This window comes from Prosopis cineraria, unplaced genomic scaffold (genome assembly GCF_029017545.1).
Source record: "Prosopis cineraria cultivar Desert tree isolate PC_DT_omini unplaced genomic scaffold, ASM2901754v1 PC13, whole genome shotgun sequence".
In the NCBI taxonomy this organism is placed as follows: domain Eukaryota; kingdom Viridiplantae; phylum Streptophyta; class Magnoliopsida; order Fabales; family Fabaceae; genus Prosopis; species Prosopis cineraria.
Window position 1 is genome coordinate 13,940,051 of NW_026555344.1, and position 19,709 is coordinate 13,959,759.

The 19,709-nt window shown below is 27.6% G+C and overlaps 1 protein-coding gene across 1 annotated transcript; it reads right to left on the bottom strand.

Annotated features, from left to right (window-relative positions):
- Window positions 1–16,220: 16,220 nt before the first annotated feature.
- On the bottom strand, window positions 16,221–17,093 carry LOC129291629 (ethylene-responsive transcription factor ERF034-like). The gene has a single exon (XM_054929100.1). It carries the CDS (start codon window positions 17,044–17,046, stop codon window positions 16,282–16,284), a length of 765 nt encoding a protein of 254 aa, XP_054785075.1. The 5' UTR covers window positions 17,047–17,093; the 3' UTR covers window positions 16,221–16,281.
- Between the last annotated feature and the right edge of the window lie 2,616 nt (window positions 17,094–19,709).

A 19,709-nucleotide genomic window follows, 5' to 3' on the forward strand; every position in this document is an offset into this window, starting at 1 on the left:
TAGTTAAAAAGTCTTAGATCTATAATCCATATTAACACTAATTTAAGATTTATGCCTCATTTAACTTCCCAAATTCTTTTCTAAAATTCTCGTACCCTAATAAACTATTTTTTTTATCCTCAAATCACTTCTAGTATCACAATTTCATCCTTCTATATTCTAAAAATTCGTCCAAAAATAAATTAAATTTTTATAATTATCCTGAAGCCTCAAATCACCTTTCTATAACCTCAAAAATACCTATTCATACTTAAATAAATATTTAATAATCATAGGTTTATCCCTACATCTCAGATTCCACATAAATTCAACCATATAGATCTAGATTTTAACTCAAAAATTCTTAAACATGAGTTTCAACCTCAAAAAAATATTCTATAATATTTATTATATCCCTAAGAGTTTTAACCTATATTTTTAATCCATCATATCATCAGATTTACTATCCTATAGAAAAAATCCTAATCAAAATATTTACTCTATCCTGCAAAATAATCATATCACTAGAAAGCTAATATTATTTAAAAATAACTATAAAATTAATTTTGTAATTAAATAAATTTTTAAATGCTAATCTAAACAGGAAAGTTAGAACATACCTGAAGAAAAAAAAATAATCCCCCCTTGCGAGAAAACGCCGAGCAACGTGAGAGGAAGAGAGAAAAATAATATAAAAATGGGATTGTGAGTCCCAAAATTATATTTAAAAAAAACTATAGGTTTGAATTTAATTATTCAAACCTTTGGGCCCAAAGTTGCAATTTTCTCTAAATTGCATCTTAGCCTCTCATGCTTCCTAATGCACACACCCCCTCCTTTTTATACATGAAGGCACCTCTTCTCTTCCCTCATCTAACCAATGTGGGACTTAGAAACAACAACCTTCCACCCCCCTTTTTTTTGTTCCTTCTACCTTCTCTTTTTTTTTTTAACACACACATAAAAAAAAATTATTTATGTATTATATCTTAACTAAATATTGCTTATGTGGTTTTAAATTTAAATTTTTAAATTCATAAGTAAATACCTAATCATAATATTATTTCTAAATAACCTCAAATAATATAAATTCCTATTATTATCATTTTTTTCCTCAAAACCTAAATTCCACAATTTCTTTATTATATAAAAATCAGGATGTTACAAAAACAATACTGCTAGCTAGTATGTTGAAAGAGCTTTTTATAGACTCCTAAATTACCTTAATCGACATTGGACAAAGAAATAGTATGTGTCGGAAGTTCGCCCTAGAAACTATAATTTGATAGCGCTTATGCTATCATGATCTATGTAATGCACTGTGCCACATGACACAAAGAAGGATATGCTGTGGTGCATTGGTAGTATGCCAAGATGCAACTCTATATTTTTGGAAAATGAAATTTTTCATCCTTTTATGCAAATGCTTTAATATAATTTGGTATCTCATATTTCTATAAACATGTTTTGCTCTGATTTTGGTTATGAAATGATTTTATACGGCATTTTTAAATTTTAAAAACTTAGGATTCCATTTATATGAATTATACAAACTTGAAAATTTATTTTAGGTTAATCTCATTATTATCTTGATTTTTAATTTAAATGTGGATTAGTAAGGCAACCTTATACACATGCCCACACGAAAGTAATTAAATAAACTAATTAATGACACTAGCCTTACCACCATCCGATATCATTCCTATTTTGGGCATTCAGGGCTAAAATCATACTTCACACATTCATAATATTAACCAAATGCCCTATAACCCCATTTCTTAACCATTAGTCTGCCTAACAAAACAAACCACATGGAAAGGATGCCATAGAACATACTTAAATCTTTCATGCATCACAATTCATGATACATACACACTTTCATTGTGTGACCTCTAACCATAAAACATATAAGGATTGATACCAAAATGCCTAAGTTAACATCATAGGCTACAATTTAAGTGACAAATAGTTATATACAAATAACTCCAAATATTGACAATAGTCTATTCAGTTAAGCAAGGAGGATGGCTAGAGACATTACAAATTATCTTAGTATCTTTGGCTTAGCCAGCTTCCCTTTTTCCCTTAGTTTGAGTGTCACCTGGAAAGTATTAAACCATTGTAGTGAAATTATAAAATTTCAATAACCAAGCACATAAATTCAAGTACATGAAAAGATGCCAAATAAAAGCATGTAAAGCATATATTTACATTTAATGTTCCATAGTTGATCAACATGTATCTTAATGATTGTATTCATAATTATGAAATATGTGAAACAATGATGACAATTATGCATGATCATACATCTACCCTCATTCCTCTTCTTATATCTTCAAACTAAATCCATTAGCTATCAAATCATATAGGACTAACCAATGTGACTAAATTAGCATCGCTCTCTAACTGTGAGGAGTGACCTGGCTAAGGCTTTAATCTTACTCTCGAACCATTGATTCTTCCATTCTAAACTTATGAGTGTCACATATCCTAGTTACCAAATTTGCTAGTTGGTGTTTAATGGAAGACCCTATTACCACCTTCATTAAGTGGGTTTAAGGGCTAATGATTAAGAACCAAACACTAAAGCCTTGCAGTGATGGTAAACACCTCTTGGATTTCCATGACACCCTATCTCACTCGAGTAAATTCTCAACCATTGATAATCATACAAATCCAAATAAGATGTAAAGACATGCTCATAGCCATTCTCATGCTAAACTTAACCATGCAATCATATTCATGCTCATCATAGTCATGGACATAACCTTACTCAACTCACCATATTTTCAATCTCATATTTATCAAGCCATGTGCACATATATGCAATTAATTACATACCATAAAGCCATTCATTTACATACTTGCATTCCAAACATGTGATTCAACTATTCACAAGCAATATGTTCAAATCATCTCATCCCAATCTATAACATAATCAAACAAGCTCATAAATGCAAATATAGACATATGCTAGAATTTAAATTTTTGTTACCTCTCCCTTGGGTTACCACTCTAAGAGTATAATTTGAATTTTGAAGGGGCTTCCAAATGCACAAATAGCTCCAAAAGTAGACAATCTATGATTATGACCATTAAATATCATTAATGACTAATCATCATTAATTAATCATTAATTACATGTAAGGCCTAAAGTCCTTCATTAGTGATATTAACTATAAGCAATTTCAAATTAACTTCCATTAACTTATTTAACCTCTCATTAGTTTAAATAATACTATTAAACCACTTAAGTAGCTTAATCTAAGTTATTTAGCATTAGGGTTACATTTAAACCAATCATTAGTAACACTAATGACTATCATTAGCACAAACTAATGATTAGAAGTGTAAATAATTATCATTAGACTCCATTGAAGTCATACAAATGGATAGGACTCCCATCTAATTTCAAACACAACTCTCAAACCCAAAAAATTTCCAAGAAAATGAGATGAGAAGAAAGCAGAAGGTAAAGAAAACCAACAACAATAAAACAAGTAAAGCAATCAAAACAAGCGATCAACCAAGCAATCAGCAATCAAGTACATCTAATCAAACAAAATTTAATATTGTTGTTTCATCTTCTCTTTGATCCCCCAAATGAGGTTATGAATTGAAGCTCGTTGCCTATAAATAAGGGTATTTTGTAAAAATAATTCATGAATATTTTATTAAATTTTATATAAAGTCTTGTATAAGAGACCAACAGGCATGATCTTGTAAATAGGACCAAAGTAAAACTACCAAAATTCTATTTAATGTTGTGTTTGGATTAATGATGATTTGAATTTGGATTTAAACTAAATCTCTCATTTGAATACATAAAAAATTATGAATTTGGATTTTATTTTATTTTAAATTATAGTTCCTTTGTAATTTCAAATTCCATTTATATTCTAATCATCTAAAATTATAATCACTTCAAACATATTTTTATCTTCGTGTTTTTTCTATTGATACCTCTAGAACTCTTATATCTTTTCTTATCTCTTATTGGTTAAAAAAATATAAATAAACTTGTTATTTTAATTTTTTATTTTTTTTCAAATTTTAATTTATCTTTTTTTCATTTAAAATTTTTTAAACTGTCTAAACAAAAGATTTTACGTACATGGATTCTATTATGAGGTTTGAAATGCAAGAATCCAAATCCATTGGTTGAAACACTATCTAAATTAATTCAAACCAAAATTCAACATAACCGTCTACATTTTCTTGTGAGCTTTTGACCATCTCATCACCGCGCTACAATCCAGTTTTGCAAGACCTTCCACGTTACACTATCCTTATCTCAAGAAAAATTTGAGAATCAATTGATCTTTTCCCATCCCCACTCAATCAAATCTGATCTCTCTCTCTCTCTCTCTGTCACTCTCACTCTCACTCTCAATCACACAATAGTGGAATACAATGTGCAGTATTGAAATTTGTGCGCGCAGGATAGTAAGATATGAAAGAAGAAAAGTCCGAGGCGATAAAGTGGAAGAATAATTGCGCCAAGAAGGCATGTAAAAGCAGACATTCTAGGAGGAGCACGCATATTTCCCCCACTTTTTCTTTAAATTTAATTTTGACTATTTTACATAAATTAAAGTTAATCTCTTAACAATTTCCCCATTTTTATATGTTATAATCAAATATAAAAAGGTAATTAATAAAAGACTTTCATACATTCCATAAAAATTAAAAGACTTAAATTAAACTAGTAATTTATTATTTGGATCGAGTCAAAGATAATTGATGGCCTCCTAAACAAAGCTAAGGGTTTAAAGAACCAAGGTCCTTCATTTTATGATCAAATAGTTTATCCAAAATTTTTAATTTAATTTAATTTTTATTGTTAATTATTATTATTATAATTGATAGTTAGTTAAGATATTATTTTACTATGTATTCTGCATCTTTTAAAATTAAAATAAATTTACAGCATACATTGCAAAATCTAAGCAGGCTAAATGTATCAAAACAGTAGCACCGTGCTATGACCATTTTTTATCGTCTATATGTATCTTTCTCAGAATACACTTGGACATTAAATTTGTTGACACCTCTCCCAACATAAATTTAAACCTTTGTCTATTATTCCTTTCATTTTTATATATAATAAAAAAAACTGTATCACACAGTTTAAGAAATTTAATTAACCATAATAATTATTTTTAAAAATAAAAAAATTAGACTAAAATGCCATATGTTAATTAACATAAGCATGCATTAATTATTTTTTATTAATGTAAATTATGAGGGGTGATTTAAAAAATATGTAATAAATGCTTATTGAAATATATGATTTTGCTTATGTAAAAAAATGTGATAGTTTATCTTACAAATAGAAATGGAGTAATATACTATAAAAAAACTAACATTTTTCTCTATATTCAATCCTGTTGGTCACCGTGCTATATATTGCTTTGATAGTAATAGAGATCCTAGTGTCCAGTTTAAAGTTTAAACCTTATGACAAAAAAAGATAATGTTAGAAAAATTATCCCATTTGTCTTTCCTTTTCTATCAAAAGAAAAAATATCCCCCCTGTCAAAAAGAGGTGGGGAAAAGAAAGAAAGAAAAATTGTTCGCACAAAATAGGAATATGTTGTTTGTAAAAATGATGAGACTTCCGTATACAGCATATTGTTCGACGCATCATAGGCGCATTTTGTTGGATATCTACATATGCTCTCTTTCAATTTTTTTTTAATAAATCACTTTTACCGAACTCATCAAACTTAAGGAAAATTAATTCAAATAATAAAATTATTTTAGAAATAAATCATTTTTTTACTTTGTCCTTAAATTTAAAAAAGAGTGATTTGATATATTATCTCGGTCTTTATAAATAAATTGTTTTCTAAAACTTCATTCCATTGCCTTTGTCTTAAAAATGAAAGCAATATTAATTGCGTACTTTATCCCATCACTATGATATTAACTGTGATATTATTGTCATTGTTCACACATCGCCTCAACACCATCTTCTTCTCTTAGTCCAAGTATCTATTATCCCTTAACTTATGTCCTTTCTCATAATCATCTTTCTCTAATTCCCACAAATACTTTGTTCTTTCTGTATTTGCTTGCTTTGAGCCTAACACATATAATCAGGCAATGAAATATCTCAAATGGAGTGAAGTTATGCCAGCTAAAATTTTTACTGTTGAGTAAAATAATACATGAATCTTAACTGAACTCCCAACAGGTGAACATCCCATTACTTTTGAATGGGTGTTTAAAAAAAAGTTTAAGGATGACAATTCTCTTAACAAGTGTAAAGCCTATGTGGTCACTAAAGGTTACACAAAAATTGAGGAGATTTACTATTTTAATACTTTTCCACTTGCAACTAAACTAACCACAATTTGTTTAGTTTTGGCCTTGGCAGCTATCAACTCTTGGCTTTTAGAGCAATTAGATGTCAATAATGCTTTCCTTTATGGTGATTTAGATAAGGAGGTCTTTATGGCTCTTCCTCTTGGTTTTAATTCTCCATCACCCAACCATGTTTGCAAACTTCAAAAGTCTTTTTATGGTTAAGCTAGTTGCCAATGTTTTGCTAAGGTTACATTTACTCTTACTTATGGTTATCTCTAGTCTAAAGCTGATTATTATTTATTTGTCAAGAAAAATGATTTTTCATTTACAATGTTATTAGTTTATGTTGATAACATTATCTTAGCTCGTAATGATTCTGATGAAATTGCTAATATTAAAAGTCTTCTTGATCATTCTTTTAGAATCAAGGATTTGGGCTAGCTTCACCATTTTCTTGGTCTAGAAATAGTTTGAACATTCCTTTGGTATTTATGCCTATCAACTAGCTCCTACATCTATGGACAGGTTTGCCAAGCTTTCTAAAGATGATGATATTCTTATTGATGATCTATATGCTTATCAGTGTCTTATTGGTTATCTCCTCTATTTGACAACCACTTGCCCTGACATTATTTTTGCTATCCAGCAATTGTCTTAGTTTATGTCTAATTCATGTAGTACTCATCTGCAAGCTGTTCATCATGTTCTTTGTTAACTTATGTCCTCGCTAGGCAAGGGCTTATTTTTTTGACTCTAGTCTCAAATTGAAGCCTTCATGTGATTCTAATTAGGCCGTTTGTGCTGATTCTCACCACTCCATTATTGGCTTTTGTGGTTTTTTTAACAAAGCTTTATTTTCCTAGTGCTTGAAGAAAAAATCCACTATTTCTTGTTCCTCTACTGAGGCTAAATATCAAGCTTTTGGTTCTGACTGGTAAGTTACAATGGTTGTTATGTTTATTACAAGACATTCATATCTCTCATCTTTCTCCTGCACTGATCTTCTGTGATCATTAGTTTGCTCTTCATATTACCTCTAATTCTACTTTTCATGAGCACAGTAAACATATCAAGTTGGATTATCATCTTGTTCGTGATAAGCTTCAAGCTGGCATCATCCATTTGCTTCATATTTGCTCTAAGAATCAAATTATTGATATCTAGACCAAACCTCTTTAAGCTGGTCCCTTTAATAATCTCTTATCCAAGTTAGACATATTTGATATACATTCTTCAGCTTGTGGGAAGTAACATAGGGCAATATTAGATTTTGTATTGTGTATATTATCCTACATGGATAGGGTGGTTATAACTAATTTGATTATAATTATTTTATTTTTTATTATTATTTTATTCTCTTATAGATCTTGATAGATTTTTCCCTTACATAAATATATCTTATATTGAAATTAATAAAACAAGTCAATATTTTTACAAATTGTACTACTTTACATAAAAATATAGTTTTATTTATTATATAACTTTAAGAGCCTGAATCTTTGTTTTTTTTTAAAGAAAAATGATACGAGAAATAAATGGATCAAAATCTTTTGCACTTTTTTTCTTTTTTTCTTTTTGCATTTTCATAATAACATACGTAATTTGAAGCAGAAAAATTTCATGCATTTGACATTTTAGCTCGTGCATATAACTTCACCATCCATATCATGTATTTTGCTCTCACTAATGACTGATGAGGTACGTATATTATGTAGAATATGGGCATAATTATAGGGAGAATTATTTTAATGAGTCATCATTTCCCTAAACTCAGTTATCAAGGGAACTTGGAATAATTAATTGTCTTGGGTGGGTCTTGTGTGTAATGCTCCCTAAGTTATACAATTCATGCCCCATATAAATAATACTTTTTTATAGAATTTTTATTATATATATAAATATGATGAATATAAATATATAATCAAATTTAAATATCAAAATGTCTCATTTCATGAAGCAATTTTGTCATAAAAAATTAAAGATAGAGGGAGACAAGGAAAATGAGATTTAAAATGGCTATACGATGTCGATTGCAAGACGTGCAACTAGTGGACGTCGCAGGGGAGATCCAGAGGATCGAAACTTTTAGAAAGCAATTGTCCAACTTATTTATTTATTTATTTTATATGTATTGTTAATAAGAAAAATTGTTAGTAAATCTTTATTTGGGATTAAAATTGTACCGTAGGATCAAAAGATTAGAGTGTAAGTAAATAGGCTTCGGGTACAAGCAAAAGACTTGATATTTTATGACTATCTGCTTGCACGCTAAGTCTATGTGTGTGGACCTGATTTATTTTGCTTATCTGGATAACTTTATCCCCATTCCCCACACACACACACACACACACACACACACACACACTTATTAATTAATTCGGCAATTTGAGAGTCGGTAGGATATGACTGTATGAATGCCAGCTGAGCTGCAAGTTGTGTAATCACCACTATTTCAAGTGAAGCAAATCCTACCTTATCATTACTTGAATCTTCTAATGCAGCCATTTTTTTTTAATTTATTTTGACTATCACAGCAGGTGAATGATGTAAAATTCAACTAGATTTTTTTATTTATTCAATTTATATTTAAAAATAAAAGCATAACTTTTAATTCCTATACTTTACTTATATTTTATTTTTTATTTTTGTACTTTTTTTTAGTATTTTAGATCCTACACTTTTATTTTTTATTATTTTCAGTCCCTCTATGAACAAAGTGTGGGGATCAAAGAGGGATCGAAAAAAAAAATAAGACCTAAAATACAAAAAAAAAATAAAGCGATCAAAATTAAAATGCAAGCAAAATACATTAACCAAAAGCTATATTTTCCCATATTTTTATAAGAAAGAATTAATCAAATATTTATAAATAACAGGTATATATCATTGTCCTTTTTAATTATACATTTTCAAAAAAATTTAATTAGTACCGATACCTTTTATCCATGATTGGCTTGATTTAATTAATATAAAAATAAAATTTAAATAAAATAAAAAAATTTATAAATGAGAATATTTTTTGTAATGTTGAAATATAAAAAAGAAGATAATGTTAAATAAAGATAGTCAAATATAAAATAATATTTTATATTTCAATTGTTATTAAAAATTTTCTTATATTCTAAAATATATGACATTTTTTTTAAAAATAGAAGTATTCTAATTAATTGTATATCTAATTCAATTAAAAATCATAAAATACACATACATACTCACTAAACTTTTTGATTTTTTTATTGAGTAGAGTGAGTTAAGTATATATTATATGAAACTAGATTCATAACAGCAATAGAACCCAATTAAAAAAAATAGAACTCAAAAGACAAAAAATAATATTAAAAAAGAAAATAAGAAATACCCAAAATAAATTGTCTTATTTTGAAATTTCTGTGTTCAGTATGATAATCTATCAATATAGATGGATTTAACTTTAATGATTTATATTTAAAATATATTTAAATGAAATTATGATTATATTTTATATTTTAATCATTTAATCATATACTTTTTTATGAATTTGTAATTTGAGTTTACAAACTGATCATGAGTTTATTTGAACTTATGAGTTTCATAACCTTGGTCCAGGGTCCTTTTCTTTTGTTTCCAACATCATAATATTAATGCCAGTATTACATTTGGAGAACTAATTTCCATTTTCAAGCAATAATTTTCCAAACACCAAAAGCGTTTGCAAATGTATATACCGTCAATTAAACGGGAATAAAAATAAAAGTAGAAACTATAACATATTTTGAAAAATTTTCAAATTACTATGATCACCAAAATAGCAATAATCTATCTAGCTATATTGAATTTTTTTCCCCCTCTTTACGTGTTGAACTTTCTCTCCCGCAGTACAAGACATATGTTATAAATTGACTCGTGCCTAAGATTTTGGTGACAAATACAACAACCATGAATAAGATTTTTCAGATTAAATGTTATTCTCTTAAGTACTAAAAATTATTAACTAACCTCATAACTTGAAGCTTCATTGTTCCAACCATTTTGCACTAAGATCTATCTTTACCTATAATTTGTGAATTTCATCACGTAATCAACAATTCCATTAATTGTCTCTCTTGGTGGTTGATTCAATCTTGTGTTGTCCTAATTATAAAACTAATTCTCACCAATAGTTTGACTCTTTTGCTTCCGGACAATAAACATATATTAACTTTTTTTTGGTAGAAAAACATATATTAACTTTATTATAGTGTAAGCATGTTGGTCATATTTTTTTCAATTAAAAAAATTATTTATAATAAACTAAACTTTAAAATGTGCAAAAGTTCGACTCGTGAAGAGATAATTATAGTATATTGATATTTGAAATTTGATAATTGGTCTTGGTAGAATAAAAGGTTAAATGACAAATTAACTCCTAAACTATATAGATTTAATAGTGCATCTAAGACCTTAAACTTATTTTTGGACCAATAATCCTCTTCAACTTTTAAAAATAACGCATTTTAACATTTATCATTAACAAAGAATAACTTTTATATTTAGTCGATTAGAAAATATGCTGTCATTCTCCTTCAACATTTGTGCTGTCATTCTCCCAAGCTTAGTGGTCAATGAATCATGAAGTAATTGATTGTCTTGTGTGAGATTTTAAAGTAATTTTTCAAAAATTCTTTTTAGAAAAGTTATCTTTAATTGGATCGCTCAATTATAACCCAATCAAATAATAGATTGATTAACATTAGTGAGATCTCCGTACAAATTTGAAAATTTAGAAGATTTATTGTTAAATGATTACAAGATATATATATATATATATATAGGACAGTTCACTGAACATACATGACCCAAAATTTTAAGAAAAGTTTAGGAAAAATAGCAATGAAAGATAGTTGAAAGAAATTTATAAAGATTAGTTGTTGTTAAAGTTTGGATGAAACTATTATTAATTTAGAATAAGTTGCTGTTAAAATTTAAATGATACTTATTAATTAAAAAATTAATCTTAATCGACAAGTATTCATTCGAGTTTTGAGAATAAATAATTCTTAACTGACATAAATTTTCTCCAATAATCTTTGATTGATATTTTCCTAAAATTTTATATATTTTAGTCTTCATTTTTTTTAATCAAATCAACATATATACATCTCATGTATAAACTAAATTAAGACCCTATTTCTGAATCCCCATGCACAAGGCCATAATCGTGAATTTGATCATGCTGCTAGTTGTTGTCGCGTTCTTTTTCTGACCTTTGTGCTAATTTGGGACGAACTCTAAATCATATTTATCATTAATTTATCTTCAAATTTAGTATATTACTTGAAAGCAAGTTATACATAATTTGTGGGTCAGGTTTATTTGGCTTGTTAATTTGCTGCCGCAAAACCATTCGTTGCGGGAAAGAGCTGGAGATAATTATTGGAACTTTGAGTGCTACATCAATGGTGACTTGTTAAATTGAATTGACTAATGGTATTATGAAACATGGACAATGATTTAGGGTCTCAAATAGTGGAGAATGGAAGATTAAAATGAGGTCCTTTCATGATATTTTCCTATATAATTAAAATTAATAATATTATCTGAAAAAAGGTATTTTTTTCATCTAATATATGAGATTTTGATGAACTATTGGGGGAATATTTTTTAATTAATTATAGAAGAATCATTTTTCCGCTATGCTTAGAAAGAAAAACTTAAAACATTCTCAAATACAAGAAAAAAAAAATTAAAGTTGTTATTTTTTACAACCTTCTAATTTTAAAAGTAATAAATATACCAAAAGAAAGTAAACAAAATCAGCTGTAGAAACTAATAAAGATGTCCATAGTCTAAACATACATCTATAGTCTAAACATACATCCCATCACCACTAGCACAATTTATGACATTTAAACCACCTTTTCTAAAACAGTTTTTGTGCAGATGGTTAATAAAATAGAAGCAGTGACATTTTGGTAAATAACTGACGAGGCAAGCAACTTTTTAAACGGATTCTTAACCAATCAAAAAGTAAAGTCTAGACTTAGATGCTTTTAATTTTTTTATTTTTAAATTAGCTGTTTTCTCTTTTCTAGACGTGTTAACTTGAATACTGATGTAGAAACGTTTAAAACTTTTGGCTAAAAATTTATTTTGGTCTTTCAAGACCAATTGTCTTTATGACTGGTTTTGAAATAATTAAAAATAATTATTTAACAGTTCTAGACTAGTTTCATCGAGCAAAAATAATAAGTTGGGATTCCTTTTCTAGCTCACACCAAAGAGGCCAGGAACACTCCCAAGTTGAGACATGCATACATATTCGAGAGGTTTACCAGAAAGGAGGGAAAAAAAGTGCTACATTGCACCATATATTCATGAGTTAAAAAAAAAAAAGGTTTGCATTTCATAGTGATTATGTTTTAAATTTACTTTCTCTAATCCCTAATAATGTTTTTCTATAGTGGCTACTTGTAGTTGGCGCTTCTTGCTATAAAGAGCTACATAGTCCTCTTCTGGTAATCTTTTCACTATAAAGTTGAGAAGGATTAATCTAAAGAAGACAATGAACTAGTAAGCATCTTTCTGCAAAAGTTGAAGCTTCATTTGTGACTTTGATAAGTGATTGACTTTGTAATAATTTTGAAGATAGAGCTAATGAGGATGCACCAACTTGCTCAAAGACCCTACATGGATCACATTAAAGATAAGACTTTACATGTTTGTTTGTTTGTTTGTGATATTACACAAGACTTCATTCACCTAAGAGGTAAATGTATTTTTAAAAACTTTTGTGCTATTTTTTTTTTCAACTGGAATTGCTAATATGATACTCTAGTCTTGCCCTTTTAGATGTTCAAGTTTACTGGGCCATTTTTTGAAAAGCATATCAACGAGATTAAGCAATGGTGAATAGAGCATTTTATGGATCGGAGCTCAATTGTATTAGTTAGTGTAGAAATTGTAATTGTTAGTTTAGTCATCACTACTAGAAAAAAACGATTTAGCAAGGAAGTGGCATTGCAAAAAAAAAAAAAAAACTTACTAAATTTAGTAACAAACATTTTCTCGCTATTTTAGTGAGGTATATAATCCTTTACTAAATATACCTATATTTAAAAATATGTTACATATTTATTTTAAGATCAAAACTTGAACCTTTGACCTCATACCTTTATCAAACTTTGTGTTCTCTTTCTTTGCCAATTAAATTAAAATGCAGTTACAATCATTATATAAAAAATTAAATATATACTATTTAACTATATAGATATATCAAATAATATATTATAAAAATGTACAAGTATTTTAAATTTTATTTTCAATTATTAATATGTGAAAAATATTTATATTTGTATTTATATGACTCTTTATATTATATATTTTTTAATAAAAATATTATTTTTTAAGGAAAATGAATTTAAAATAAAGAAAATATTAAATATTAAATAATTTTATTTTGAATATTTTAGTTAATTTTTAAATTTTATTTTTATTTTTAAATAAAAATAATTAAATATATAATTAATTAAAATTCATTTTCAATAGTCAATTTTTTTGTAGTAATTAGCTAGGGACATAATCTCATACTAATTATTTAATTTTAGAGAGAGATTCATCAGTCTCTAATTTTCTCACTAATTATCTTATTTTAAAGAAAAATTGACAGTCCGTTGTTATTTTTTTAATAGTGTATTTTCTGACTTGAATTGTTAGTTATTTCAATAATAATGTTAGAGTTTAATTGTTAGAACTTGATTTCATTTTGTACATAGTTTAGATTTAAATTGAATTTGATTTGAATTAGATATTGAATTGTTGAAAGGTTTATGTTATTGTTTAATTATATTTTTAATACTGGACTCGACTGGTGGTTGTATATCTATATTTTATTGGGAGTGATAATTGAAAATGCTCTGTAAAATAGGGGATTAATGAAACAGTTAAACAAAACTTTTTTAAAAAAAAAAAAGCTCATTTTCTAAACTCGCTGTAACACTAACCAGTTTAGAAGTAGACTTTCTAAACTTGTTATAAAGGCACAACTGATCTAGGAAGTGGAGATTTTCTAAACCCATTGGAACACAAAACCGGATTAGAAAGTATATTTATTCTATCGTGGTTCTTCATCAAATTTTATCAACTCTAACTTTTTGGATTGCTCTAAATTAGACTAAGATAGCTCAACTAGCCATTCCAATTCAACTTTTGTAACATTGATATTAATGATGGAACAAAATAATATACTATAATTATTTTTCATTTCATAATTAATTTTTTCTTGCAACAGTGATGTCACGCAGCACTTCTTATTTAGTGGGTCTTGGCTTATTGGAAACATGGGCCCTATACACTTTGACATATTTAAGGGAGAATAAAATAATAGGTTCTAAAAGAATTAATTAATTCAATTAAAATTTTAAATGTTAAACTTCAGAAATTTATAAGTTTGTTTTTCAATTTTACAATTTTATTGTAATAAATTTGTAACTTATTTTTTAGAGTCTAACTTAATTAAAAAATAAATAAATTTATTTTTCTGTTAAAATTTGAAACATAAATTGTAAATTTATCATAATGAAATTATAAAATTAAAAATTAAACTTAAAATTTAACACAATAAGTTGAATTAATTAATTTCTTTAAAACCTATGTGTCATTCTCCCTTTGTTTAATTTTCAAACTTTAAGTACATATAAGTAAATTCTCTTCTTAGATAATGATGCTGTCACCTTCTTTGGATACCTACATGTGTGTCCATGGGGTTTTGGAATAATTAGATTAATTTTATTTCTGATTCCTAATCATGACACAAAAGTTGATGATATGCTTTGCAAAAGTAAAATATTATTCCTTGTGAGTCCTTTCTAGGTATTTGCATATAATTAATCACACCATGTTGTCGATTATTATTTATTTAAATATTAGTAATACCAACTGATAAAGAAATGATTACCGTATGATGCATTTAATCTTCTGGGTATCTTTCTAAGATAAAGGAGAAAACATAATTTAATGAAATTAAAGTTCAGGTTGGCTAGCTTTACAGTCAGCTGCATTAAACTTTCCTCAAGATGTTGGAATCTAAATCAAGCAAAAATATCATTTTTCTTAAACTTTATTATTTCTGTAATTAGAGAAAAATATATTAATCGATGCCCTCCAATAACTCTTCCTGATTCAGTAAATATCATTCACAGTAATAAAAAGAGAGTTTTCATGGTTTTTTTAGTAATTACTGATATCTTAATTAGGTGAGATTACTAAATAATCCATCCTGGTTAGTCCTAAAAAATTGTAGTATCATAAGCCTCTTTCACTTTTATGGTGATTAAAGATATCTTTAAATTTTATGTGAGTTAAATTCTTTCCCTTTAGGCTAAATTCACTGACCTGAACCAAATAATTATATAAATTTTAATGATATGTCTTAGCATGATTTGTTTGAATATACTATAATACCCTGAACTTATAACGAAGAGGCTGATCTTATCATAAGCATATTATTTTTTCCTATGCTTTTTCATTTCAATCGAATTAATCTCTACAAAAAAAAAAATGTAAACCGGGAAAAAAGAAAAAGAATAGTAACACTCTAGAGTCTAGATCATATATATATATATATACACCCTTTCAAAGATTAAAGATTAAATCATTATCAACTTTTTTAAAATGGGTTCTCTACTTGAAAAAGTCCAAAATTTATTATTCTCTCTATTCTTAAATTATAAGATACTTTAAAATAAAATTTTATATATCAATAAAATTTATTAAATACATTTAATAACTTTATTTTTTAAACAAAATATTAACTTTTAAAAATATCATAATTTAATATATTGAAAAGAGAGGGACAACAATCAAATAGAGAGAGAAAAATATATTGAAATAATTAGTCTATTAATAAAAATCTTAATATTATTAAAGTATTTTATATTTTGAAATACTAAATCTCTTCTAAAAATATCTTATAATTTAAGACAAAAGAGTCTTTTTTTTTATTATTTATTTTTTCACACACAAGACAAGTAGTTTCTAATAGTTTTCCCAAAGAAATGGCTCCTCAAGCCTGAAACCACTATCAACTGCACAAAAATTCCAAGAAGAAGAGGAAGAAGAAGAAGCAGAAGAATAAGAACAAAGGCCATTGTTGCCATCAGTGAAAAGATCTGGTAAGTCAAACAAAGCCTCGTCTTCCTTAGACCGGTCTCGAGTAATTGAAGATGAGGCCGGCTCGGCTCGGACCGGTTCAGCTGACTCTGGTTTGTCGGCTTGACAATGCGTTTTAGCAGCCACCACCACCTCAAAGACACTGGTGGCAGCCTTTGCGGCTGCAGCTTGGATGTCCTTAGGAGCAGTGGTGGCCGGCCGGGGAAGCTCCGGAGCCAAGTGAGGGAAATTGAGGTAAGCCGAATGACCTTTGATGGCTAAAGCGGCGACGTCGTGAGCTCGAGCCGCCATTTCTGCAGTTGGGTAAGTTCCAAGCCATATTCTGGATTTCTTCCTGGGCTCACGAATCTCAGAAACCCATTTTCCCCAGTTTCTCATCCTCACACCTCTGTAAGCTGGATGCTTATTATGATTGTTATTGTTATTCTTTTCGTCACTACTTCTGATCTGCAGCTTCTTGTTGCAGGAATAATCATCAACATTCAGATGATGATCTGATACACTTTTTGATGAGTCTCCCTTGGTACCTGCAGAATCTGATGAGTTTGAAGACGATGATGAAGATGATGGTGAAGAAGATAATGAAGATGAAGAGAACGAGCCAAAGATGTCCTGGGCATCACTTTCCATGATACGTTTGAGAGAGAGAGAGAGAGAGAGAGAGAGAGAGAGAGAGGTTTGATTGATTAGTGCTACAGAAAGAATGAGTGGCAGTGAAGGCGCATACAAATAGAGAGATGGGATCGTTTGGCTCTTATGATTTAAAAAAAATTAATTAATTGCATGTATTTTGTTTATAAAAATTGACTTATTCAATAATAATGTGATATTTAAAGTTGGAAAAAAAATATTTCCATGTCCTTATATTCTTCAATTTTAAATTAATTTTTGAAAGTTTATTTTATTATATTCTAGTCCTTATAATTTGATCTATTAAATTTTTTAATTTTTTATAGTTAAAATCCTTGAATTTTTTCTTTAAAAAAATAAAATTAAAAAATTTATATTTTTGTTAAAATATTATATAAATTTAAAAATAATTTCATTATTTTTATAAGTGAAAATTTATATAATTATTCTAAATAATTTTTATACATATAGAATTTTCATAATAAATTAATAAAAATTTAAACATTGTATTCAATCAAATTTTATTTTTTCTTGTTCGGCCAAAAGTAATTGAATCAAATTTTCTATAAACTCTAAAAATTTTTTCTTTAAAAATTTAATCATTCTTAATAATTTTAACCTTTAAGAATTAACATGGAATAGATCAAATTATAAGGACTTGATTAAAATAAAATAAATTACAAAGATCTAATTTAAAATTAAGAAAAAAGTATAAAATCTGGAGACTAATTTTCCCTTTAAAGTTTAATAATACTTTTTCTAAACCAGAAAATGGATAGAAGACAGGTAATATAATATCTCACGCGGCTAAATGGTTATTTCTTTTTCTTTTTTTTCGGCCAGAGGCTAAATGGTTATTTCAATAAAATAAAGCTTAAGTGGTTAATAATATATTGAACCGTTTGGAGATATTATTTCTCAATAAAAAAAATTTATGAGAATATCACCATCAACATATTACACTTTCATAATGAAATAATATATTAATTAATAACATGGAAGTTACCTTAATTATAAAGTTTAAGGGGGATTCAATGTCAAATTATATGGTTAAAAATTAGTCTGTACTTTAAAGGAATTTGTATAATTAATTAAAATATAGGAAGATGAAAAAAGAGGACATAAAAAGGAAAAAGCAGAAAATAAAAAAAAGGAGAAAAAAGGAAAAGGAAAAGGAATATAGACAAGCAATAGGACATATTAGTAGAGTACAGTTCGGCTAATTTGTTTCAAGCCCATGTGGGAATTGAATATTTCATGATATATATATATATATATATATAGATTGAGATATTTGCACCTAATATATTACTGAACCTTGGTCTATTTTCAATGTCCACATTATGTAGAAGGCATGAATTTCCTATGTGTTTGGGGAATTACATGTGTTTACACAGTAGAGAGGAAAATATTGCTTAACAAAGGGGTGCAAGTGGTGGGGTCACACTGTTTCATTTTCATCCATGATTTTCACATGGATGCTCCCCGCTTTTTCTTCTTTATATATCTAAGCTTTTTTTTTTTCTATTTTTTTGAAGAAAGCTTTTTTTAATGTATTCGTGTGGAATATGAAAACAATTGTGCTTATTATAATTTAGAGTAATTAAGATACGCTCACCTCTTCTATTTTGCTAAAATTACAAAGACTTCCCATTTGTTTTTAAAACTTACACTTTAATCCAATTTTTAAAATTGTTAAGTATATTCCATTAAATATTTTAAAATACTTCATTTTTAAATTAGAATTATATCAATAAATTTAAAATTATATACGCACTTGTAATCTAATTGTCTACTCTCCCCCAATTTAAGGAACTTCAAAGAATTATATATTGCAATATTTTAATAATTTTTTTAAAATGTTGTATTAAAAGTATAAAATTTATAGAAAAATAAATAGACTAATTTATCTCTCATTATATTAAATTCTTATTTCAGTAATCTTTTTACATACATGTTTGAATCAAATATTCTTTTAACAAAATTATTTATTTAATTTTTTAAAAAAATATTAAATAAATAAGTTTGCATAACCCACAAATTTTAAATATGAATAAAAAAGATTAAAAAGTGTATCTATTAAATATTTTTAGTAACTTAAATGATCTTTAAATAACATTTATATTTAAAGAGGGATATTTTGGTCCAATATAGGTGACTTAACAATCAATTAATGGCTAATTTTGCATGATGGAAAATAGGAGGATAGAAATGAATATGAAAATGGAATTGAAAATTTTACATATTTGGTTAATTAAAATCATGTTGAATTGGGCTTTTATATGAAAGCCATTTCCATCAAAATTTATGAAATTGGGTTCCATTTTCTCAAACCCTATGGATCCCAAATTCCATGAACCTTCTAGCATCACATTCCTCATCATACCCTTACTCCATCCCTAACCTCTATCATCCCCTTTCCTCCATCCCCAACAGCACAATTGGTTACCAAAGATGTCATGGAGTTAAAATCCACCATTTTCACCGGCTCTGGTCTTCAAAGGGCAAGGAATTTTGCTTTTGATTCATGATTTTCACCAAGCAAAGAATATGATGATGAGGATGTGACAGTGTTGACGGCGAGGTTGTGACGACTGAAGCTTAGATTCGTCTTCTTCCCCACTGTCTTTGAGACAACAAATCTCCAGCTTCAACCAGATCTT